Source organism: Prorops nasuta, unplaced genomic scaffold, assembly GCF_024137725.1.
Source record: "Prorops nasuta isolate Cenicafe-Biocafe unplaced genomic scaffold, Cenicafe_Pnas_1.2 PNAS00027, whole genome shotgun sequence".
NCBI lineage: Eukaryota > Metazoa > Arthropoda > Insecta > Hymenoptera > Bethylidae > Prorops > Prorops nasuta.
In genome coordinates this window covers 2,687,452-2,713,539 of record NW_027116824.1, presented here as the reverse complement: position 1 = coordinate 2,713,539, position 26,088 = coordinate 2,687,452, and the positions used below count along the sequence as shown (strand labels likewise).

General features: G+C 39.1%; 2 protein-coding genes across 3 annotated transcripts in view; one reads left to right on the top strand and one right to left on the bottom strand.

The window, feature by feature from the left end:
- LOC136782434 (irregular chiasm C-roughest protein-like) overlaps nt 1–18,059 on the top strand; it is a 103,337-nt gene extending 85,278 nt beyond the window's left edge. Inside the window, exons 4-13 of one of the 2 annotated variants that reach the window (XM_066741864.1) lie at nt 5,128–5,328; nt 8,021–8,148; nt 9,125–9,276; nt 9,668–9,978; nt 10,911–11,151; nt 11,941–12,096; nt 12,358–12,602; nt 13,217–13,452; nt 14,004–14,133; nt 14,331–18,059. In XM_066741864.1, the coding sequence (XP_066597961.1) occupies nt 5,128–5,328; nt 8,021–8,148; nt 9,125–9,276; nt 9,668–9,978; nt 10,911–11,151; nt 11,941–12,096; nt 12,358–12,602; nt 13,217–13,452; nt 14,004–14,133; nt 14,331–14,429 (1,899 nt within the window). In that variant the 3' untranslated portion in view covers nt 14,430–18,059. Of the gene's footprint in view, nt 1–5,127; nt 5,329–8,020; nt 8,149–9,124; nt 9,277–9,667; nt 9,979–10,910; nt 11,152–11,940; nt 12,097–12,354; nt 12,603–13,216; nt 13,453–14,003; nt 14,134–14,330 lie in introns of both variants that reach the window. The other variant, XM_066741863.1, reaches the window with a different exon arrangement.
- A 69-nt stretch (nt 18,060–18,128) lies between these two features.
- PIG-M (Phosphatidylinositol glycan anchor biosynthesis class M) lies at nt 18,129–25,224 on the bottom strand. The gene has a single exon (XM_066742096.1). It carries the CDS (start codon nt 25,074–25,076, stop codon nt 23,916–23,918), a length of 1,161 nt encoding a protein of 386 aa, XP_066598193.1. The 5' UTR covers nt 25,077–25,224; the 3' UTR covers nt 18,129–23,915.
- Between the last annotated feature and the right edge of the window lie 864 nt (nt 25,225–26,088).

Genomic DNA, 26,088 nt, shown 5'->3' with positions numbered 1-26,088 from the left:
TTGCTACTGCCATGACAGTTTGAGCATAATTTTTTCTCGCGACATACACCTCCATACTTTCACTCGCATATCGGCTAGCCGATACGACTTTCCCGTCTTTTTATTTTTCACTTTCTTCGAACTTGCAAACTTTTAATCTTCAACTTTTCTCGTTTTTATATACGCGCGCAAACTTTGGAGAGAACTCAAAGCATATTCCTTCCATATTTCTCTGTATTTCTGATCATTATGCGTCCATGGAATACGGAGAGAGAGAGAGAGCACCGAAAACATACGAGATTGAAAATTTGAAATGGTGCACGGGACGGATTTTAGGAAATTCATTCTAAAAGTGAAATAATAAAAAATTCAGTTCAATCGTTGAGTATAAATTGAATCGCATCTTTCCGGAGAGGAGCGACTGCGACGAAAGCGGAAATTGCAGCCGGCGCAACTTGTACTAATTAAATTTGTTCGGCTTCGCAGTTCGTAATGCTGCGATATGCTAATTTGTAGCGTTAATTTGTCCAACGCAGAGCGGCGTCGGATCGTTTTAGTTGGCACAAAAGTCGAGATACAGACATTGGAGAAGATGCGCGCATGCACGGAGCTATTTCTTTCCGAAATATCATTAAATTATAATTAATTAAGCATTGCTAACTCTCGGAGGAAATAACTCGCCTTACGTACAATACTCCAATTATATACAGTAGAAGATATAATTCCGGTGGATGCTTTTACCAGATTTTTGCCCCCCCCCCCCCCCCGCCCTCAGCCCAGCCACTCACTCATTGATAATTATGAGCTGATGGCTTCTTCGTTAAAAATGCTAGAATATCCTCTGGCTCGCGTTGCGTATGAAAATTTCTTCCCACGGCATCTCGCGCGCGGATAATGCTTCTCCTCTCCTCCCACCTAATTCTTTTACTATCTCGGAAAATAGGTCTGCCCGAAAGATATGCCAGAAACTTGGAGTTTACCGGGGATTTCTCCTCTTATACCGAAGCGGGATGGAACGTACAGGCAAATGTATAGGTACGTTTAGTCGAGAAGCCAGAAACTTTCTTCGGAAAACGTTGTTAACTTTTAATTATACTTTAGAAACTATCAAAACTCCCACTAATTACCTACACACTTTCTTATAAAAACGACCAAATTGTAGTTGAAGGTGATTTTTCAGAATTTTCAAGAATTCTCTCTCATTAGGTTTATCGACAAATGACAAATGAGAATGGAGAATTTTAGGTGACCCACGGAGAGCCGTAGCGGTAAATTGTCGGAAATAATAAAGTCGTGGAGAACGGAGAGAATAATTGTGTCATCAGTGATTAGCCGCGATTAGACACGAAATTGCGCGAATACACTTTTAAGCCGTTCGAGTGAATGGGGCTCGACTGGCTCGAGTGAAAAGATTTTGATCCAGTTCACAGATCCACGCGCGCTTAGGCACCGTTATGCTCGCGCTAGCCCATATATATATATATATATATATATGGCTATATCTCCTTCAAGATCCAGGCAATGAAAGAGCTATGCTAATTATAACGGGTTACCAGCTATATCCTCTCTCTCTCTCTCTCTCTCTCTATATATATATATATATATACATAAAGGGGGGCGTTGCAACTCGTATACCACCTGCTACATTATTATTATTTCGTTAGAGGTTATATATAGATGGACCAAACTGGCCAAACCTATACCGATTTAGCAGCTAATCGAAAATAAGCTAAATTCATGATTGACCGACGGTACGCGTATATTGTTTAGCGTTTAATCGACATTGTATAGCAGCTGATAGTGTTTTGGGGGAGGAGGAGGGAAGGTGCGAAAGGTTTTAATCAGAAGCTGCATGGTAATCGATAAAGAGACATGGCCGCAGCTGTCGGAAATTATACATATATCCAGTTTAGGTTGTTTGGGTCCACACGTCGGTCCAACTGTCAGTTCGGCCAGTCCTTTCCGTTTACGTTTGTCCAAAATGAGGGAATTGCACGCGGCTGGCATAGCACGGTCGACAAACGTGCGTGGCGCACAGTAATGGATTAATATGGACAATGCGCTCGCAGCAGCTGGAAACTCCTACGGTCGGGGAGATGAAGCTGCGAATTATATAATAATAACGTGACCCGGTTTTCTCGACGAATAGATTTGCAGCTAATAATTTCCCGTGGGTGTCTGGCCACTCCATTCTCGATTCGCCGTTGAATGGACAATAGGGCAGAAAGTGGAATTACGAGATGTAGCTCCGCTCGAGTTACGGGAGAATGAGAAAGGGAGCGAATGCTTCTCTCTCTCTCTCTCTCTCTCCCTCGCTCTCTTTGCCGGATAAAACACAGCTTGGGTAGAGGAGGAGGAAGAATAAGAATAAGAAGAAGAAGAAGAAGAATAGAAGTAGGAGGAGGAGGACGAGGAGGAGGAGGAGGAGCACCGAGCAGGAAAGTCACGTTAGTAAATGCTATGTTCCCATACCGAGGAGCTGTTTAATTACTAGTTACCAAGATTGAAAGGGAGCCAACGAGAAAGAGAGGCCGCAACGATCTGCGAACAAGAGAGACGCTCACTGACAGAGGGCTGTAGTAGCCCAGAACAGTATTACGCTTAGCTTCGAGGCATTCGACCGCGGAGAACGTCCAAATTCCTATCAGAATTGCTCCGTCTCTCTTCCAGAATTTCTAATTAATGTCGATAACGCCGATTAGACCTTGCAAAAGCGATGCCAAACCCATCTGAATTTGCTTACGTATAGCAAATTGCAGTAATTTTAGGAAATTAGTGGGGAAAAAAGATAACGTCCATAGTTCGCACACTCTTTTTTATCATTCGTTGCAAAAGAATATTCTTCCATCTCATTGATTTTGTTGATTCAGCATAGGAGTGAATCTGGTAGAATTTCGAATGCATTGCTAATAGACTGCATCAACGTATTTCTTGCTCGAGACCCTTAATTATAGCTCTTCACTGAGATCTAGTTCAACACGGTACATACAGAGAGAGAGAGAGAGAGAGAGAGCGCAAGATATATATCAACTGATTTATCGAATTCCACGATTAAACTGTGCACTGTCTCATCGGTCAAGTTGCAATAATTCTAATATTGTGTGAGAATAATTTCTTTATTTGTCGGATGAAAACAAATTAATAGAGTAAAGCCAATTTGTTATCTATATATATATTTATACTAACCGTAACCATAGCTCATCGATAATAATTCTCAGTCTTCCTCGTGCAAGATGTTTAATAATTACACTCGATAAGGCCAATTTGCACGTCGTATACCCGGTGCACGTGATTACGTGTACGTGTACAGTTATCTGGAGATGGTACTCAACTGAAGGTAATCTGCGAAATTATGCTACTTACGTTGCAGCAGCTTAGAATAAATATTTAGTAACGCCTATGAGTAATAAGCCTCATAAGAAAATCATCGTGTGGAATGAAACAAGAAATAATCCTAAAAAATGAGAGTTCGGTTAGCAAAGCGCGTCTCATTTGGAGATAATACAATATAATCGCATCGTCGGAATGGAGCAATTCGTCTTTCTTGTACGAAATGAAAATCGATCAAACCAATTCTGGACTTTTTCAGTTTCCAATTACTAATTTACCACGATTCTCTTTATCGTGTTTCTGCATGGGTCTTTAAAAATATACTCAAAGTAATAGGTGATAAAATGAACGCAGTTAACGGACAGGGGTGTGAAATATTTATAAATCTCATTTAATGGAGAGACTCTGAGAAGTCTATAGCAAATTAGTATATACACCTAGTCGTGATAAATTTTAAATGCTATACTTATATCGAAATAAAATAAAAAACGTAAGATGTAGATAAATTATTGAGAGTAACGAAGCATGAAGGAAAGAAAGAAGCGTAGGAATGTTTTGTAGGGAGAGGTTTCTAATTAGAGGCGATTTCCGTAACAGTGTTTATATCTGCATGGGTACATGGTAGGTTGAGAAGGACCCCTCCCTGGCAAGCTCTCTGTATTATCTGACTAATGCGGTACACAGCTCCTGTAGACTTCCTGGACCAAAAGCAACAACTTCCAACCACCGGAAGGATACTACGGAAGGCGTTGTACTATCGGATTAGCGCGAGATTATAGCAGGCCAGAATCTGCGGAACTCTCCTGTTGTCGACCTCTTCCTATCCTTTATTCTCTCAATATTTAACTCTTTCATTCTTAAATAATTTCGAGAACTGCTGCTTCATTTCCCAGATCAGTCGGTGTACAAAAGAAAAATGCGATATAATGAACAGCTCCCTTGGAGTTATATATACCTATACTATATATAGTATAGGAACAAATATAATACGAGTAATCATTAACTGTGCTTACCAAAGGGCAAATAACCAGCCTATAATTTTGCACATCTGTAGCCTACAGAATTATCGGCCTATAAGGCCCACATGTTCCTGAATGCCATAATTGAAAAGCCGCAAACTGCGATTGCATATTTCATTTTTTCAATACTTCGGCCAAAGTGGGAGGACATCTATCGATTTGGCATTACACATATTATATATATACATATAGTCTAGAGCTAGATTTTTTCTCTGCAGAGAATCACAATCTCGTTGGTGAACTCGATCAAAAATAAAATATTCAGAAGCTATAAACTATGCCATAAACTATGCTACTACCTTTATTAGTTGCCAAGGATTAAGCTTAGATACATATCAAAATCATGCTTCGATCGATATTACAACTTGTTTATGAGAAGTAAGCCCTTGATGTCCCTTTTCTTTTTTACGACAACAATGTTTCGGAGCAATATCGACAATAATTACCTAATTCCTTTGAGACAGTTAACAAGTTTTAAATTCACGAGTTTGCACCGGTGATTCTCCTCGAGGAAAACTTTAAACATTTGTTCTTTCAATTTCCAGTTTATGTCAAAAGGAAAGATTAAAATCTATGTAGATGGAGGTTTATCAGATTTTATTGGGGAGAGAGAGAGAGAGAGAGAGAGAGAGAAATTATCGGTTTTTGCGTTTATATAGTATAGAACTTGATGTAGCATATGTTTCAATACAATAATGGAACAATGCAGCAAAGTAGATATTAGATTGCGAATGAGTGTAGCGAGTGTGAAAGAAATAATCTATAATGGAGGCTTATCGAGGACTTTGTAATATTTCAGATCACGTGGATCGACGGGCTGGGAAACGTGCTGAAGAAAAACATCAGGACGGTGACCGAGGCTTACGATGGTGGTCCTCTTTACACTGTCAAGTCCATCTTAACTGTAATGCCTCGAAAGGAACACGATAATACGACTTTTACGTGCCAAAGCCAGAATGCTGCGGATCGTACACCGCAAAATGCAAAGATTCGTGTAGCGGTAAGTAAATATATAGTATAATAAAAACAGCATGTTACTTTAACTAAACTTTGTAATTAATTGCTGCTTAGGTATAAATATAGGCTTTCTCATATTAAACAGCGGGACATCGCAGGGTATTTGGTGTGTTTATATATATTTATATATATACATATAGGTATATAGTTGAATTAACGTGTGTGTGTTTCTCGTGGATATATACTCGTCGCTTGTATATAAATGGCGATCACGTTTGACCAAGAAGCGTTGCACGCACAAGCGTATGTAGCCGATATCCCCCATACGTGTAGCTATATAGGTAGCATCTATGTAGAGGTTGCGGCGAGTGAGAGGAGAGGAACGCGAAAGCCTGGTGTAACCAGGAGCCAGGACGGGTCAACTCGATCGAGCCGAGAGGGCCGAGGCTACCGAGGCCGAAGCTGAGGTCACAATCGTCGGTTTACTGGCGGAATACATCGAACAATAGCCCGTTCTGCACGAATTCTAGTAATGGGCTCATTGAAATAAATTGAAAGAACGCCGAAACCACCCCGTTCTACCTAGTAGTTAGCCCTCCCACCACTATACCTAGACAATATAGTATATCAAATACATTTTCACATTGCTGCTTAAAACGTGGGCTCTCTATGCTCTGCACTACCCTTTGTACTCGCCATAGAAATATTCGACCACAGCGAAATGCACTCTCTGATAAAATCACATTTTCCTACCGTAAAAAGCTACGTAATTTCAGTTTTATTTCAACGCATCGCTCGACCGTATTCAATTAAAAATTATAACCTAACTGAAAATAACGCAGACCCTTTTAATAGTCGTGTGTAATGCAAGATTGGTTATTTGGTCAGTACGGAATGTTTTAAATATTCGCGATACACTGGCTAAATTGTTTAAATTACACTCTAGGCAAAACATAAATGTCAGCTGTGACAAAGATTTAATCGAAATTTCGAATATTTTTTGCCCCATCAATCTGATAAATCCCGTCACGATTTTAGTAAGCTTGATAAATGTATCACGCGACGGGGCTTTATAGAAAATTTCTTTTTTATCTTAAACAAATCTACGTTAAATGAAATGCTACTTTGTTGTTATGCCCAAATTTTCAACTTGGTCATCTCGCACGAGTTGGTTTATATATAGTTGCAATTAAATAAGTCATTGAGCAGCAGTCATATAGTAATAGTATATTACTGAAATCTCGATAGAAAATATTTAATACACCAAATACCTAATCCGATGCTGTGTAATACATACCCCACTAATTTTACTCGACTAATGAAGAAAAATGGAGAATTTATATAATATACATCCTCTCTATTTTATTCCTTGGAGGTACATGTATAAATATACATGCGAGTTTGAAATTACTCGAAGAAATACGCGTGATACTGCTTCGTAATACTCGGCGTGACAGTGAGCAATATTTCTCTCTTAAAATTTTATATGCATCACCATATAGGAGGAGGAGGAGGCCAACTGTACATTTGAAAAAAAAAAAATCTGCGAGCATATAATGATTTTATAGCTCGCTCGCGCATCTGCCAAACGACAAAGGTCAACGCGATGCACAGTTTTCAGTATTTTTATTTTACCCCCTTCACATCGCACAGACATCTACTTTATTCCCTAGTTTTCCTTCCGACAATCTTAACGAATCTCAACCGGCCTCTATGTAAAAGCTATCGAGTATCGATAGACACGTTTCAAGCGAGCACTCTCTCTTATATAATTTATTGAAAATCGTCGCCAACTTCATTGGTATTCCATCTCGTCGCTCCCAGTAATTGGGCAAAATAAGCAGTTGGCTAGTTATCGGTGGAAAAGAGCGAAAGCTCGTTAACTGCAATGCGAGGGCTCCGGTGAGTGGAAGCTTTGCGCGCGAAGGAAGCAAGGAAGCGAGAAAGGAAAAAGAGAGAAAATTTGGGCCGTTGCGTTGACAAAACAGTCGCACAGGAATATTACTCCTTGTGTTAGCTGCTACTGGCTACTGCCGGCCGGGCTCCGTAGCTTTGCATATGTCGTTTTAAAAGAAGTTGGCCTCGTTACTAGCACTTTCACGAGTCGAGCCGACGAGCCTCGTCAGCGCCACTCGTACGTTTCCCTCTCGGTAATGTGCGCACTGCAAAAAAGCTACACGCACACCCTTCTAAATTCTTCCTCGTGTCTCTACCTACCTACGCGAATTTTAAGCTTAAAAAGACATGTGCACAACCTCCTCTTCTTTATTCTAGAATAAATATTCTCGCACCTCCTCCACCCTAACCATCGTGCACCCCCACCTCGTATATACCCTACTCCCCGTCCGTCCACTCTTGAAAAAATTAAAGATGTATGTTTTTTTTCCGTTGTTGCTTTTTTTTTGCTGGCAAACTCAAGGAACATGCAATTTTTCTCAATTTTTAGTAGAAACTTGACGGCTCGCTATACGAACCTAAATTACACATTATTCCGCCCCGGTAATACGAGCCTCGGTCTACAAATGAGAAAATTACATATTACAGTACAGTGTAGTATTTTTGTTAGATTCGCCTCTCCTCTTTTTCGAGGTAATCTACTGCGGAGAAACAATCGTTTTTCTCTGTGGTTATGGTGATACACGGTATAATAATAATAACGTGAGTTGGTCGTAAATTTAAGGTTGTTTTGGGTGTGGATGCGATAAAAGTTTTGTGTTTGGTTTGTGAAATTGCAGGTGAGGTATGCGCCGAAAGTATCGATGAAGATTAGCTCCGGCCTGACTAAGAATGGACAGATCAGAGAAGGAACGGAGCTCAGGTTCAAATGTCGTGCGGAGGGCAATCCGGCCAACATGGACTACAGGTGAGTAGGACACGCGATTGAACGTTGGTGGATGGGTTGGAGGGGGGAGGGGGGGGGGGAGACGACGGTGATTTGCGGATAGAGCGAAATGGTTAAAAGGCAATGTCAAATCCAGGACGGCGTTGTTCGGGCGCGCACGTGTTGCACCCAGCTGGCCTGTGTCAGCCTACCTGGCAGGCTTTACAGCTTTTACGTAGCATGACCTCGATAAAATCGATGGAATCGTGCAGGCCGCACTGGCTCGCTACGAATCACGCAACCCCGTGATCCGCATTCGCTCCTCGCCGTTTGATTTAGCCAGCAAACGCACGTATAACGCTATAACGACCCTCCAAACCGAAGAAACGCGATCTTTAACTGGCTCTGATTGTGAGTGCAGGCTCTTTAACTATCAGCCCTCCCTCCCCTTTTCTTCCTGCTATATGAATATACATGCACACACACACTGGCTCGCTTGCCTCACAATTCGTTCTACCATTATTTGAGAAATCTCCAGAGTGATTATACAGTTCTTTGCATAATAATCATTCAACCCTTTCGAGCTTTCCACTTTTGATAATGCTTTATTTCATTCTCAAATGATTCACCGCTTTATGCAAAATTCAGCAAAAAGAACAAAAATACTACTCGATGCTCAATAAGTGGCTAACATGTTCGATATTAATTTGAAGGGATTATCACAGTCCGCTTCCCCATATCTCTTCGATCCGTTTGCCTGGTTAGTGGGTGATGAAGGAAACGGGGGGCTGTGAGAAAGAGAGAGAGGTAGATATATATAGAGAGACAGAAGTGGTATTGATCGCGAGTGGCGGGCACACGCGGTGAATTTAAAAAAAAAAATGCATAATTATTCGAGAGCTTTTATTCCTGCACAGTTGGTCGTGTCGGCTACTTAATTACGAGTATGAAGCTTGGGACGCCGGAAAATCATTGGATTGTGAAAAAAAACGATAACTCTTATTCTTTTCTCACACAGGTGGTACATCAATGACAAGAAAGTGGTGGGGGACTACACGACGGAAATGATCCTTCACAACGCAACCCGCGAGTATCACGATGCCATCGTGAAATGCGAGGTCCACAATGAAGTTGGCAAAAGCGAGGAAACCGAGACGCTTGATATCACGTGTGAGTATTTCTTATCTATATACTATACATGCATGTACTCCCCCGTATAAGCGCGCATGCTCTCTTATACATGCCAATTTTATAAGCACTCGATAGGAGCTTCCCAACGCGATTGCCTCCCACAACTGTCCGAAGCAATGGCTTTACCAAGATATACGCAAATTGTTTTTTCCTACTCTGCAAATGATTGGAACCTTCCGGGCCTTCGGGGAAAATTTATAGTATTTTTAGAACGATCCACTCCCTTTTTCCTCTGTGTGTGTGTGTGTTTTTTTTTTTGTCATCATTAGTCTTCTCTTTTGTCCATCGCAGCAAAATTGATCATTGTACGATATGCGAGTGAGAGATTTTGCGATTTTATTGATTTCCTTTTTTCTACTTTTCCGAACAGATGGGCCTCACTTTCGTCATCCACCGGTTTCCGTGGAGACCGAGTACGACGCTACGGAGATCTTGCAGTGCGACGTCGACGGGAATCCAACGCCGGAAATCCTTTGGTTTCACGAGGACTCGGACCGAGTGGTCGCTACCAGCCCTAACATAAGCGTCTTTGTTCGACCAGAAACAGCCGGCCGGTACTACTGCAAGGCGCGCGTAAAGGGCTTTCCGGAATTGACGGGCTACGCCAACATCTACATTCGTGCACCGCCCAGAATAATATCGCAACGTGTTCAATACGTGCCCGACGAGGGAGTGGTCAAGGTACTTTTCCATCTTTATGACTTCAGACCCAATTCCAGATATGTAATCCGGCCGAAATTCCCAAATGAAATATATACCTTATACTGTTGCTATATTCTTCCGATTATATTCCTCTACATCTTTTCAAACTTTTCCTCAAAGCTCGTATCCCATAACATATATACATGCGTATCCTTGACCATTATCGAGAAGCTTCTTTTTTTTCAGCCCTTTTCAAATATATGTGTGTGTGTGTGTGTGTGTGTGTGTTCGTATACATCATCCATTTCGGTTCTCTCGCGAATTTATCTAGTGTATCTTGTTTCACAGGGAGCACGTTGAAAAATCGAGTGGTGCTCGTAAAAGTAATAACCGACCGAATGAGCGAATGCGAAATTTGTTTGAAGGTGCTTTCCATGCCAAAGTATCAGAGTCCAACGTATATACGCGCGCGGTCAGTCCTCAAACGCATCCCCGTGGACAAACGCGAGTGCTTATATAGTCCAAATACTTGAAATTTAAAACATGAATGCTGAAGTATTTGGTCGTTCGCTTTTTCACCACGTGTTTTTTCATACGGAAAAGTAGGTCAGGAGCACGGCCCGATGGATATCCCGTGGACCAACTTTTTCTCTCGTTTCTTTTTTCCCGGAATTTGAACGCTTAAAGGGAAGAGCTGTATCATTTCAATCGTCACCGAATAAAGCGATGCAGTGTGCGTTGACTCGCAGATATCGTTTCTTCTCTTTTCTTCCACTTGACTGTACTGCTATATAACCAACTATATATATATATATATATATAGTGTATACGTATGGAAGCTGCTACTTTTCTACCTTCGTGCACGATATACGCTCTGGCCTAGCTTCTCTTCTCCGATTCTCCTCTCCTTTCTCCTTCGGACCTTTATTATATAATATATACAGTATTCTAGCTCCATATCAATTTCGCAGGTGAAATGCGCCGCGATATCTGTGCCAAAAGCAGAATCAGTGGTGTGGAGCTTCGCTGGTCGTGAACTCAATTTCTCATCGAACAATACCGCATTCTACGTACAGGAGGAATACACGGCCGAGCGGGTAGTCAGCACTGTCACGCTGCTCGATCCAATATCAACGTACTTCGGGGATTACAACTGCACAGTTACTAACAGCCTCGGCACGGATTCCGTTATAATCAAACTGACAGCACGCAGTAAGTTCCGAACCAATATTCTTCCCACCGTTGCAATAAAACACTCCTATCGTATATCGACCTACCCACAACAAGGAATACTCTCTATCAACAATCATCACCTTAGCCCTCAAAGGGCACACATTCTTCGAATTATTGCAGCAGAAAAAATATATTAACTATGTGGCACCAAAAAGTATTATTTAAAGGTTAAATTTATTAAGAGATTATATAGAGGAAAGAGTTGAGAATGGGCACACCGATGACTCGACGTTACTTTAAATACCGATAGCCATGCAGTGTACCATATATTTTACAACGTATTTCTATTCGACGATGCAAATTTAATGTATAAAATAACAGACGGAGAAATCTCGTGCATGATAAGTAACCATAAATATGTCAAGTAGTTCTTTATAAAACGATAAACAGATATGACAAGCAGTTTTGGAATAGGGAATCAAGTGGCGTTTATACTGTTCAAAGCCTTTTTATACGAGATTTAGCCCGGTCCTTCTCTAGAATGGAAGAAGTCTGCAGAAGGGATGCTTAAATTCTGGACCTTTTAAAAAGGATGGTATATATATATATATATAATACTATACGGTTTCAAAGTAACGTGGTTATAAAAGCCCTTGGACGCCATGAAGAAATATCATCCTTACTGGTATCGTAATACAAACGTTAAACTCAAAAATCCTGAAAGCTTTGTAGAATTGAAAAAACCACATACTAATAACACATACATGCATACACATAGTATAAGATAACAGAGAGATAACAAAGATTCTAACTCGATATCGCAATTAGCGTTGATTCCAGTTGACTGGCAGCTGATTTTGATCATTGTCGGGCTAGTGGTGTGCGTGATACTAATTGGTATCATTGTGATACTGATTCTGCAATGTCGGGATCGCATAAAGCAGCCACGACCAAAGACGGCGCAAGTGCAAGAGACCGATATGCGTAAGTTCAATCGATAAAACGAACAATAATTGTTTCTTTATAATAGAGATAAGTGTTAAAGATTATTGTAGGGGGGGGGGGGGGTGGGGAGCGAAAGCATGTTTTAATATCGAACGGGGAGAATAGCGTCGCTCAGCAGCGACGTTGCCACGTCGAGGGGGATCCGACGTACGTCTGTGACGGTGGCGCAAAACGTTTCTTTCCTGACTTATTAATGTGCTATAAGGGAATCTTTGTTTTCTTTTTTTTCCATGACAGAAGAGACGGACTCGAATGCCGATCGATACCGCGAGAGTGACAGAAGCAGCAATCTCTCCGATGTCAAAGCGGACATCCGAGCGGGATCGAGTGTCAGCAATGCTGAAAGTGTGACGGCGCTTGACAGCGAGGGTGAAGGAAGTACCAGAGGCGTAAATGCACTGGCGCTCGCTGGACCTGTTCCAAATCCACTTGGTTTTCGTTATAGCGCGGACTATACGGAACCCTCCTTCCCGCCGAAAAATAGCGTAAGTAACTGCGACCTCCGCCTCCATCGATATCGATCCAAATTGAAAACTCACTAACTCGACGTTTATCGCCGCTGGCACAATGAATGCTATCTCGTCCGAGCGATCTCCAAATGCTTCGCGAAATAGTTTCTTCGAAAACTTTCAATATCAATTCCAGCCCCTTTCTCCTTCCTCTCCTTCCAAAATCCAATGAAATTATCGCAAAATCATTATTACACCATATACGCTTGTGCGAAATATCGATCCCGCACTTGAAACGTTCGCGTAACATGCATGCGATATTATAGTAATAATAATATCGAGCAACATTTCCGTACAATCCCCCTACATATATATATATATAAATACGCAGCGGACGTACTAATTATTGTTTATAATCAATTTCTCCGTATAAACTAATTCGAGGTTTTCATTGAAAAAGCAATCAAGCTACGGTCATCAACGCGATGTAAGATTAATGGCTGCCCGATACGCGTGTCGTACATTAAAAATTTAATGAAAATAACCAACGGGCAATTAGTATAGGTATATAGGGCTGATCGAAAGCTCAGATTTGAGATTGATGGCTGTTTTTTTTTTCTTCTTTTTTTTCACGATTTTTCTCTCTTTAGGATGGCAGTAATAATAATGGTTACGTGCCGTACGTGGATTACACGCGAGACTACATGCCACCAACGACGCAGGGTATTGGGGCATCGCGAGAGTCTCTCAGCAGGATACCTTCCAGCGGAATATTGTCTTCGAAGAAGATCGGTCTGAGCTCGGCGAATCTTGGCAGTTCGACGCCGCAGACTACCCCAGTGATCGATCCGCGATTCTCCGCGACATACGGCAATCCGTATCTCAGGTAAAGTTTCAACCACGGCGCCGTATAGTGTATAGCCTCCCCCCTATCCACGTCGAACGCGCTCTACGTGCGCAACGCTTTGTCGATACTTCTGTCACCGAATCCTGAATTAGTTCCTAGGACGCTACACTCGACGCTATATAGCTATAATTGTCTTCCAGTCGTTGATTGTGACGCGACGATGGAGAACTTGAGCCAGAATTCCTATATATATTCTCCCGCTAGTGGTATAGTCGCTCGAGAACATCTCGTCGATTGACTTTGCACTCTCAATTGCCACTCAACAAGTTTGTTTTCAAGTACCGAGCATTGTCCTCCTCCATTAGTTTTGTATAATTATATCCCAATGTACGGTCCATCAGTTTTATCGTTTCTCACTATATTCGGTGTACCTTGTGTATTGCACAAGCACAAATATGTGTCAACCGAGAGAGAGAGAGAGAGAGAGAGAGAGAGCAACGATACAATGTTGGATTTTTCTTGATCCCTTATTTCCACTGCAATTTAAGCGGAAAGTCGCAATAAAGTTTGTTTGTAATACGTTTCCACAGAATGTCAGCTGCCGAGCAAATCAGGCACGCGCCACACGCGGCTATACCTGGTGTGACGCCAGCACCACCTCCATACACGCAAGCGATGCGAATGAACAGCTTGAATGCCTTAAACGGGGCAGGTCCACAAGTGAGTTTAATTGTAATATATAAAATACGCGGTGAGAATGCGCGGGAATTGTTATATACGAATAATATCTACATATATATATATATATATATATATATATATATGTAAAGGCGGAAGATGACGCATCTGTTTGAATGGTGCGTACGCATATTGAGAGATTATTAATTGTTGATTAGAATGTTTACGACTCGTTGCAGGCACCGCTGTCGGCGCACTACATAACGGGTGGACCGAACGGTGGGGTGGCGACGGTGAAGCGCACTTCGGCGGTAAGCACCCTGGCAACGCATGTATGAGGCCAGGAGGTTTACCCGAAGAACTAGAACCTTCGAACCTCGGGCCTGGCCGGAATCAGTATAGAGGAGGCCCGCTACAAAGGCAGCAGTATCAACGTTGGCCGATACCATCGGCCCAACCACCGGTACTACGAGGACCGCAGGAGAGGGGGAAAGAGCAGCCCGGGGATCGAGTACATCCTGGGCGCTGCTGGTTCCTTCGACAGTCAACGATCGGTCGTTCCTGAAAACGGGGAAGCACTCAAGTACATCGATTTGGTGCTGCACCAATTGAAGAAGGCCAGCAGGGATCATCGGAGCTTGGTGCAGCAACGTCGTCTGAACCAGGAGTGGCAACCGATGGAGCCGCTAGCCAGAACGCAGCAAGAATTCTTCGATTATCGTATCTCGAAAGCATCGCGGGAAGAGTCGAGGCGTCGATTGTCCGTACAGCGTGGGCAATCCGCGAAAATGGACGTGACCATGAGGCTACTGAACAGGAGGAAAGCTTATTTGGAGAACGCGATTGGAATTCTCGAGCCGGTTATCAAAAGGAGTTCGGACTTGGAAAGAGGAACGTTTGAGCGAGTGTCGATGAGGGAGCTGAGGGTACCGGCGCGGCCTCGAGACATTTGCCGACCTGGAGCTTTGCCAGCGGATCTCTGAAAGCTGCGAAAGGTCGCAGCACCGTTCTTTCCTAGCATCGACTCGCTCGCTTTTAATGGCTTTCTCGACCAAAGTGCTGCAAAGAAGCCAGTCATTCTTATGGAAAGTAGGGGGATGATAGCACAAATAGAAAAATCCTTTCAATATCTTTATTATAAAATAACATCTTTGTCACGGAGAAAATTCGTACTTAATTCGAGGAAGATAAATACAAGTTCTGGTATGAGAGTTCGCGGGGCTCGCTGCGTGTCGGACGATGCGAGAGGAAAGAAAGACCGAGTGGTTGTGCACGGCTATTGGCGAATCCAACCTGAATTCTTCGGTGCGAATAAAATTAACGGCTAGCCGCGGCCACTCGATATCGACAATCTTCTATTGACGTACTCTAGATCACGCTAAGTATTTAAGGCTTGTTCAAGCACACCTAATGAGCTGGAAATAATTCCAATCAATTCTCGTTATAGGAAATACCGTTGTTTCAGTGGCAGTCGAACGTGCAATTTATCATGACAATTAACTATATATCGTCTGCCACTTTGATAGGTTTGAATAAAGTCGCGCTGCCTTTTTTAAAAATTGGTAGTACACCTTATAGCAAATAAGCATGCCCAATTACATCTAATCGTTGCAGGATATAGTCGGAGGGAGAGAGAGAGAGAGAGAGAGAGAGAGAGATGATGCGTCTCGCTCTTATGTAATAAGATTGGTCGCTATATATCGCCTCTCGATTAAGATTTTGTCCGATGGTCGCAGAAGGATAAGGGGAAGATAGATGGTCGCTCAACGGTGAGCCTGCTGCAGCCGGTATTGTAAAATACATAGCTAAACTCGTTAGGTATATTATACACCTGTTGTCAATATGAATATAGGGCCTATTAGATTGAAGGCACTACGAAAAAGCAAACCTTATTAAAATAAGCCCGCTCTTCCATTCGGAGGATGGCTTCGTGTAAATAATATCGCTAAATATAATGAAGGGAATGATTTAATTAAAGAATACAAGGACGATGATAATAATGATAATAATGATAAGATAAGGTAATGAGTAAGGAGGTGCAGCGTAGTCTCAGGTAATGGATCGTTGCGCACGAATCTCCCGAAAATTGCGTGCAACAAAACCTCCTAAGCTTTATTAATTTCACGAGTATTAAATTATTTTCGGTTTCTTCGAGAGCACTTTGCGTCGTTTACTCTGCTATAATTTACTCGAGTGGTCCCTGTTGTCGTAGCAAGAGGGCGGGAACAGCTATGTGCGTCTTCACCACTGTTATCGCTATTCGTTGAAGCGTTGCCTATATATGTATAATTCTCTGACGAAAAGAACAGCGCTAAATTCCAACGAAGATGAGATGAATAATTATACAGCTGTCTCATTCTCCTTGGTTTTACAATGCTTCGATAAAAAGTCAATAGCAATATCAATCTCTCGATCCATTGTATCTGACGAGAGCGAGACGAGAACGAGAACGATATAACGATAACGATAACGTAACAGGGTAGTTTATCAATTATTAAAAGGGTTTTGAAAACAGGGCCACGCTAACGACGCGTTACACCTACCTAGGAATGAAACGAGCAACTCGCAAACGATATATACGTCGCGGAGAGAATTAAAAGATATTTATGTTGACCTTTGGTGGTCGCTGCAACCGAAAATACTCGCGCTCGCCCGTCTTGAACGAATCGTGATGATGATGATGAAGAGAGAGAGAGAGAGAGAGAAAGAGGATTAAGCTAAACGCTCTTGTATCATAATTTGTGTAAATAACTCGAATTATTGCTCAGCGTAACTCTTAAGGTTTAGTTAGTTTTATAACTGTATAAACACACAAAATATATTGTGTACGCATATCCGCCAATGATGGCTGGTCAGAGCTCAGCGCTGCTCGCTTCTTGTCAATGGACAAATTGCTGACGATCGCTTTTTCCGGTTCTTTCGGAAATCGCTGGAGGGACTACGGTATTTTTTTAGATTGGAAGCGAGCATCCCGCCGCGCGCGCGCGTCATTCAGCAATTCGCCATAATATTGAAAACGAGCATCGCCAAGCTCTTTCGCTCGATCGAACAATCGATCACGTTCTGTACATTATATTCACGCCACCGATGTTATTATTTGTCATTAACGCGAGAGAAAGAGAGAGGATTTCGGAAAAATGACGATTTTCATTCATCAGCGCGCACATACCAACCAATATATCGCGTATGTATGCGTATAGATGCGTGCATCTCGCCGCTCGCGCGTCCTTACACCTGCTCACGTGTATATGTATATATATAGCTAGATATATATATATATGCTTGATGAAAACATGTACATACGTACTTATATACACGCAGACACACAGTCACTACTACTAAACAGAGATATAACGCTACGGAGAGAGCTGGCATCGATACACCTACATACATACATCTACTATATATATAGTATTATACATACATGCATTATACAGAAATTTCAAGCACGCGCGCGTCCCTTTCTATTATACTATAAAGGATAAATAAAGAATAAACAAAATTGTAGAATATGAAGTGTTTACACTGCGAGAAGTTATTACAATCAATGTACTGGGTGGTCCGAGGCGACGTTAAAATTAGAAAAGTTTATGTCGTTTGAATCTTATTAGAAGTTACGCCTTCTGCCGGAGGACCACTCTATACATATTAATTGGTTATCAGTCAATTATTAATTAAATTATATCGATTTCTTCGTGTTAAGTGAGAAAAGCATAATGAAGGCCTTCCACGCGAAGCTTCCTCTCCCGTCCATAATTTTTATTAGACTAAAGCCGCGCAAAATGATTTATATGCTATATATGAACGCGTCCCCGTTTGATTAGGCGTTAAATATGCAAAAATTCTGTTGCTATATAATATGTATTTGCTAAAATGAAATCTGGCGAACAATGCAATCGTATACGGTTTGGCTGCACACTCACATTGTTCATTCGGGGATTATTTTCAAAAATGCGAGGAAAAGGAGAAAAAGGTGCTGCAGGAGGAAGAGGAGGAGGAGGAGGAGGAGGAGGAGGAGGAGGAGGAGGAGAGTGTAAAAGGGAAAGAAAAAAATTTACGCCCCTGTTCAAAATGTAACGCCTAGCCGGCTTTGTAAATAGAAAAGCGCATAATGATATTTAGTCAAATGTTGTTGTTGGGTTCGCGCGGGGCTGCTTCGTGTGGAGACTTGCCCGTTGAATATAGCTAAATTTCCACCTCTAACAAGATCGTTCGCCAAACGAGAAAATTGCCTAATTCGACGAGCGACATGGTTTTCAAATTTGTTAATACTTTTCATACTTTACGACTAGGGATTGTATGGCCTATTACAACTATTTCACAAAGTTTATAGATCGACTCGACCGTTTTCACCGTTCTAGCACCCGCAATATACGTGTCATGCATCCAATCGAAACACATGTACAATTTTCAACACAACCACTCCACCGTTAAAATATCATAATTAAGGATAAAAGTTTCTTTCGCAAATCTCTCTACATTTTGTTGCAAAAATTCTCTACCGCGAAATCACACACAGTAGCCGTAAGTTTCGTTGCTGAATGAAAACGGTCGAGTCGCTAAAAAGGAAGGACAACTTTTTAGAGAACTTATTCGCGTACTTTCGTAAACTGCGTAAACTTCGCATTGATATTGAACGTGAGTATAATCTACTTCGATTTTGACTGACGACATAGGAGATAACATATACCCTCATATTTTTCTCGATGTTAAGCTTTTTCTCAGAACGTATATATATATATACATATATGTATATATATAGAGAGAGAGAAGATTTTTCCGCCTGTGAGAAGGAATTTGAGCGAATCGTTGCAATTCACGAATATTCGCGTATCGTTTTCTATATTATATAGTATCAAGCTCGAAAATTCGGTCAATTGCTCATACTCTGAGACTTTAGCAAGAGCAGCATGATGTGATCTTCGAAATCGACACTTATCAACAAGTATTATCGTATTATGAAGAATAAAAAAAGAAAAAAAAAATTATAGCTCCCCCTCCCATCGACGAACGAAAAATACTCTTTTAAACGGGCGAAATAACATAACGAGACATGATCAAAGAGATAGGTTTTATCGGTTGCTAATGAAACTCGTGTTTTACGTTGCTGTAAAGAGCACCGACCGGTCTATTTGCCATAGCTTCCGTTTGTTTATCATTTATCACATAGAATTTATATATGTATAGTTAATCGCGTCGACACAGCGTTGCGGTCTGCTCTGCGCTCTCTGCACTATTTTGCTTTTAAACGAAACTCATCGCTGTACAATGCCCCGTGTAAATAAGCAAGCCTCTTGCAGACGAGAAAAATGCAGTCGCAGCTGCACGATTATGCGGCCCGAAATCTACACTGGAAAAATCCACTCTGTGAGCGACGCATAACACACGCACACACACACACACACCCACGTACATACAAACCTACACACGGATACACAGAGATAAAGACCATGTGCAATACTCATTGCAATTAAGTTTCTCCGTGAAGAGACGAAGCGCGGATCAGGCAACGTGCAATCTTCTGTGTGACAAATAAATAGCACCACCAACAACGTCAGCTTCGAACGAACATAATCAAACAGAGAACGCAATAGGATTTAAGTTTTCGCCTGTTGTACCGTGTACAAAAAAAAGTTCTTGTGCCACGATGTGCGACTATCCACGAGATATATATACATATATATGTATCCTAAGCAACGAGTATTAATTAACTTATAAATCAGTCTTAATTTATTCGATTTGTAAAAATTCCATGTGAGAGCTTTATTCCTATCAGAGAATATCCTTGTTAGCAGTCTCTTTGACACCTTCAAAAGAATCTATATTATCGTAGCTATATACACATGTAGAACAAGAGAACTACTACGTACATATCTGTAGCGAACAGATCGACGGAAGCTGTATTTCAATTATTTACCATCAATATGCTCTAGCACGTATCATTTTTAATCTACTCAAAGCTTGCTGCACTTTTGCTCAATCCATCATACCTTTTTTAGAAAAAAAAAAATATCGTTACTGAGACTAAAAAAATGCTACATGCGATATACTGTTTTATTTAGGCATTTAAATGAAATTTATTTGTAAATTTTCTTCTCGTTTTTGCCATGTTTTCTATTTATTTATTTAATAATATGCGTGTGCGTGTGTGTGCGTTTTTGTGTGCTAATTTAAAATTGTAAACTTTAAAATCCGCGTGGTTCAAGCACTTTTATTGTAAATAGTACATCGTGTATTGCATGTAAAATAGTGATTGGCAAACATTGAGAATTGATCGATTTCGAATCGGATCAAATTCGCCGAATATCTTAAACTCTGTACAACTTTTGTATTTAAAAGGGGAATCTCCGATCTATTTCATTTTATACGTGGCTTTATACAGATCGTATTTTATACTCATGGGATCTTTCGCTGGATCTTTCAGATAATATATATATATATATATATATATATATATATATACATAAATAAATATATATAAATATAACTATAGAAACTATAATCCTCTTGTAGTGCGCTTCCTTCAGGAATCACATTAATATCAGTTGTCGTCTTCGGTATTCAGTGTTCATTGACGAATCAAGATTTTCTCGATAGCTGCGGTGCAATATATCTTGGCAAAAAGGCGAGAAATTTCTCATGTTTGATACAAATTATTATGAAAACATGAAAAAACTTTGGAAACGGACGAACCTCTCGTCCAGCGAAAAACTAACATTTTCCTCTTACTACCTAACTCTTCGTATGCTACATTTAGGTATATAGTTCGCCTAGGACTTGTCATTCAAACCAATCTTTTGTACCAGCGTCTCAATAATTATAATTATATTTCATTCCTCTTTTTTTTTTTTCTTCTTTTTATCGTCTAAAATAAAATTTATCGTCATATCCAATTTCACGCGGCAAACACAGTATACATAAGAACGATTGACCATGAAATTTTGCGTGTACCTATAATATACATATACGTCGAAATCGCGTGAAACTTGCAAAATCCTATTTAGGCGCTTGAAGCGTCTGTTGCATCTTGCATATCGCATCGTTAAAGAAAGAAACGAGGAAGCTCGTCTCCTGTTTTAGTATATATTATACACACACACGGGCATATACTGTAATAGACCTATCTCATCGATCATATCGAATTTTATCCTGATAAAAGAATTGCATTTATTCCATGGTGAATCAATAGATGAAGATAATAGGCATTTATATTACGTATAACTATAATTATACGATCAAACTGCCAATTTAAAAGATAGCGTTTAGTTGACGATTTAATCTCGTACCGTATATACAGACTGCTAATCGATACAAAATTCAATTTAGACGAGAGCCCCTAATTAAAAGCGTTTATTCCTTATTGAGAATGCTACTAGAGCTCAATTCCGAATTTGCCGTACGTATACCTATTATGCCTAAGTGAAATATAGCAGATATACGTACGAAGGCATGCGTAACCGATATATCAGCAAAGACCAGATGCATCTTTCGCACAAGATCTTCCGTTAAATAATGAATAAGCGAATATTGAGCGATGAGACAGTGAATATGCTATTTGAGGTGCGTGGAGAATGATGAGAGAATGCGCGACGTGCTGTTGTAGCCACTGATTCGGTGAGAGAATGAGTCGAATGTCTGCGAGTCGAAGCACATACGCGAAAATTCATAAATGTATTCAATGTGACGGTGTGCCAATAATCTCTTATCCGACCATAGCTAACGTCCATCTTCTCCCTTTTACTTAAAGTCTTTCGTTTTTTCATCCATTCAATAACGCATCGACATCGATCAACGGAGGTCGTAACAGAGTCGCGTCGTACACGAAACATATTATTATATTCTATACATGTGAGAAAAATCAAGTACAAACTCTCGATAAATTTTCGTTTGCATCGATATTTCCTCATTTTCGCAAGAACCGGACGAATCGTACGACTTACAGCAACACGTGTAGTAGCGTTTATCGGAGAAAATTAATCAAACGTAATAAGAAGCGTAACACTTTAATATGTACAAAAACCAAAGAGATTTTATTTTACGCCGTGTACGTTTTCGCATAATCCGTGCGCACGTTTAACCAGGGCTTTAATACTTTATAAATCTACAAAAATATATATATATATTATTACATATATTATCTATGTGTATACTTGAAATTTCATAAATTTGATTTCAAGCAAATTATGCGTTACATGGATTAGAGATGTTCTTATTTTATCCATAATTTTAATTAGTTATGATGTACATTTTATTTTCATGTATAAGAAATTATATCGCAAGAACATTATTCTTATTTTGTTTATATTATAATTTATATAATTTGCCAATTTACACTTCGTATTAATCGCTAAGCGTATCGTTAATTTTATGTCCATTTCTTTTAAAATGTATATGTATTTCTGCTGTTATATTTTATTATTAAACCTTCACATCATCGTCTATTTTTCATATTCTTTCTTCTTCTTCGTTCACAAATCTATCCTACGATATTTTAGCTTCGTGCATGTAAATATGACACCGGTATCTCATTATTATTGTGTTATCCTTTCTTTCCAATCATTCATGATTATATCAATCGACACCATATCAAAGTATCAATTGTACAATCTCAATTTCTTATAAATACGCGCGATGCGAGATACACCAACCATTGACTGTAGCAGTAAAGATTTGAGATGTGTATGAATAGTATTACATGAACTAATGAATCTTTTACACATTTTTCTATGTACACGTGTGAAATAAAAACGGATGCACTGGAATCTAACAATTTATTCCGTATACAATTTAAGCATAGAGTTTTTCGTAAAACTTGTCATATAGATGTAAAAAGTAAATTGAATATCTCACGCGGTCGAATCGTAATAACAAATCGCTCTATATCATTATATTTCTGCAGTTACAATCTCTTCTCTAGAAAAGTGGAGAGGCAAATATCGTTTTAAACCAAATTAAAGTCTAATGCGCAGCCTGAATATTCAGCAGTTTTATGTAAAAAGTGATGTAAAATTGTAAAATGAATTTCACAACTGTACAATTAATATATCAAGTGTTGCTCTTAATTTAGAATACTGAAATTTCTTAAACAAGGATCGCTGATAACTTGTGTTTGTGATATATCTGTAAAAGCATTATTTTAGATCGGTATTAATAATCGTAACAAAGAAAAATACAATATATCTTATTTATAGCGCATGTTTTCATAAACTATCCCGAATGCAACGGAAAAAAGGATGCTATTTTTATATGTTGCATTACATACTCTGCCCAAGTAACAAATACTGGCGCAGTTAAAAGAAATTAATACTTGGTTCACATATTTAACGTTATTGGGTCATTTGCCGTCAATATACTGATTAGTCAACTTTAATACGCGGTTCAATATAATTTTTCACGTCTTATTGAAAAATCATGTAAACATCTTATTTATATGAAAGGAAAGTAAGCTTTCGGTAAATTGAAGTTCTTAACAGCATTGACGAGAACTGACCCATTATTACTAATACCGTTAAATTAGCAGCTTACAAGATTAGATAATAAAAAGATTTCTGAAGATGATCCAAGAAATGCTCTTGCTCACGGTTGATCTAAATAACTATATTAAGACTTACTATTATTGTATTATTATTACTATATCTACATTCCTTTTAAGAATCTACCACTATTACTTTATGAAACTATCTGTAAATAAGTATTTTGTATTCCTGCAAAAATAAAAGTAAAAAACATTACAATGAAGCATATAGTGTCTTTATTTCTTTCAAATACACTCTGTACATCTTCAAATAACAATTAATATTTTCAAAAATGCTTCAAGTATTCACTTACTCATAATACTTTATCATATTTACGAGAATTTGAATATTAGCAATGAAAAATAAAATACTTGAAAGCCAAATGAATATAAATGTATTGAAGCCTTGAAACTCTAATAGATATGCAAACAGTAACCAAATACCTTTAGCTAAAATCCAAAAAGCTACTAATTCCAATGATTTTTTAACATCCAGTTTTAAGTGTGGTAAATTCAAGGGAACTAAAGATAAAAACCAAAAGATATATTGAGATGTCATTACTGGGTTATATGCTACCATTACCATAGCTTGTGTCAGTAATGCGAAAGGCAATTGCAACTTACCAGAAAAACAATAAGAAAACAAAATTAGTAGTATTATTTGTGGCGAGGCAATTAAAATATTCTGATAAATACTTGGTGCCGAGTCCGCAGACAAATAAAGCATATAGAAATAAATTGAAAAGTTGTGTCTTGTATCTTTACGTATTAAATGATAGAAAAAGCTTTCGTATAAAAATCTATAGCCATACAGATAATAGCTAACCGATGTTAATACCAAAATGGAAAAAATGCAACTAAAAACTAATTTTAATTGTCGCAAGTTTGGTATAATATTAAAGCCTTTTTGTAAAGATAAATACATAGCTAGACTAAACATCATTGGGTAAAGTCTAAAGTGAATAGATAATCCGTGTATTAATCCAGCTGTTATATATTTTTGCTGCTGCAAAAAATCTAATGTTAATATAACTAAAAAGACTGCTATAGAATCAGCATTACCCCTAGTTGATATCACTATAGTTAAAGGATTGTACAACCATAAGAATGTACAAATATTAAGAGTTCTATTACTACAGTTTTCTCTTAGAAGAATCTTTCTGATTACAATAGGTATCAAAATATCTACAACTGAAAAGCAGATTTTTCCAAAATCTTTAAATAATAAAATATTTGGTGTTAACATAAATGCTAGCAATGGTGTGTAACGATATGTGAGACGCTCGAAAGGTGATTTTCCATTAACTATATAGCGTGCAGCATCAGTAAATACAACATAGTCTACATCAGTGTAGGACAAACTGAAAAAATTATCATGAAAATTAGCATAAATAATGCATAATAATCTAAGAAGAAAAGCAAGCAAGCAATGTGTTTTAAATGAAACATTATTAATCTTTAGGGATATCATTTTTATTCAATACTTTGTTAATATTAGTCTATCACAAACACAAACAATTTTATTAAATATAAAAATATAGGATCACAGTCTTGTATTAGACTTAGCTGCTGCTTTTAAAACACAATGCTTAAATTTGGTGAATTCCACTTCACAATCATTTTGTTTTAAATTTGATTTTCTTAGAGCACAGATAGCATATTTTGAAGCTAATTCTTGACACTGTGCTACCAGTAGTGGATATTTTTGTAGTCTCTTTCTTGCACTTTTCACAGACTCCATCTTATATCATAAATAGTTAATCTTCATAATCATCATCTTCTAATGCATAATTAGGTGGAGGTTTTGTTGTCCCACGAATTATTGAAATAACATCATATATAGGCTTTGAAAAGACTATTGCCAGGCCAATTACTGTTCCAGCAAACACAATTTTTCCTGCGTGTCTTTCTTTCCATGGAACTAAGTGTGCATAATTTTTTCTTTGTCGTTGTGGATTTTGCATTATTTATTTCAAAGCAGATTTCTACAAAAACAAATATTGTCAGTTCTTTGCAAACATAATCAAAATAATCTGAACAATTTGGTCACTTACATAATCAATGGTATTATGATCATAAGGTTTAGATATATCTATTCCTTCGCAAACAACTGATTTATCAAAATGTTTAATGCAACATTGCCTAATTTCTTCTAAAACATTTTCGCAACGAGAAGGTTGATACACGTTTTCTGTAATAAAATTTAACAATCATTTTAATACATCATTGACTTTAAAAGTCACATGTAAACTGGTAACTATTATATTTACCACGTAAACATTTCTGTAATTTACAGGCTAGCTGTTTACACGGATCGCTTGTAGTCATAAAAGAAACTTAAAAATAATATTATTTTTAAATAAAACCGTAATGTGAAAGAAACCGCACGTGCAACTTTTTACTGGTTATTACTAGTTGCGGGTTGCGGGGGTTACGGGCTATGGCTTCGGGCTTACATAATATTACTCATTCTCTTACGGCTG

Bases quoted from the DNA above. Each gene is read 5' to 3' on its own strand.
- PIG-M (XM_066742096.1), bottom strand. From the start codon at position 25,076: ATGATATCCCTAAAGATTAATAATGTTTCATTTAAAACACATTGCTTG.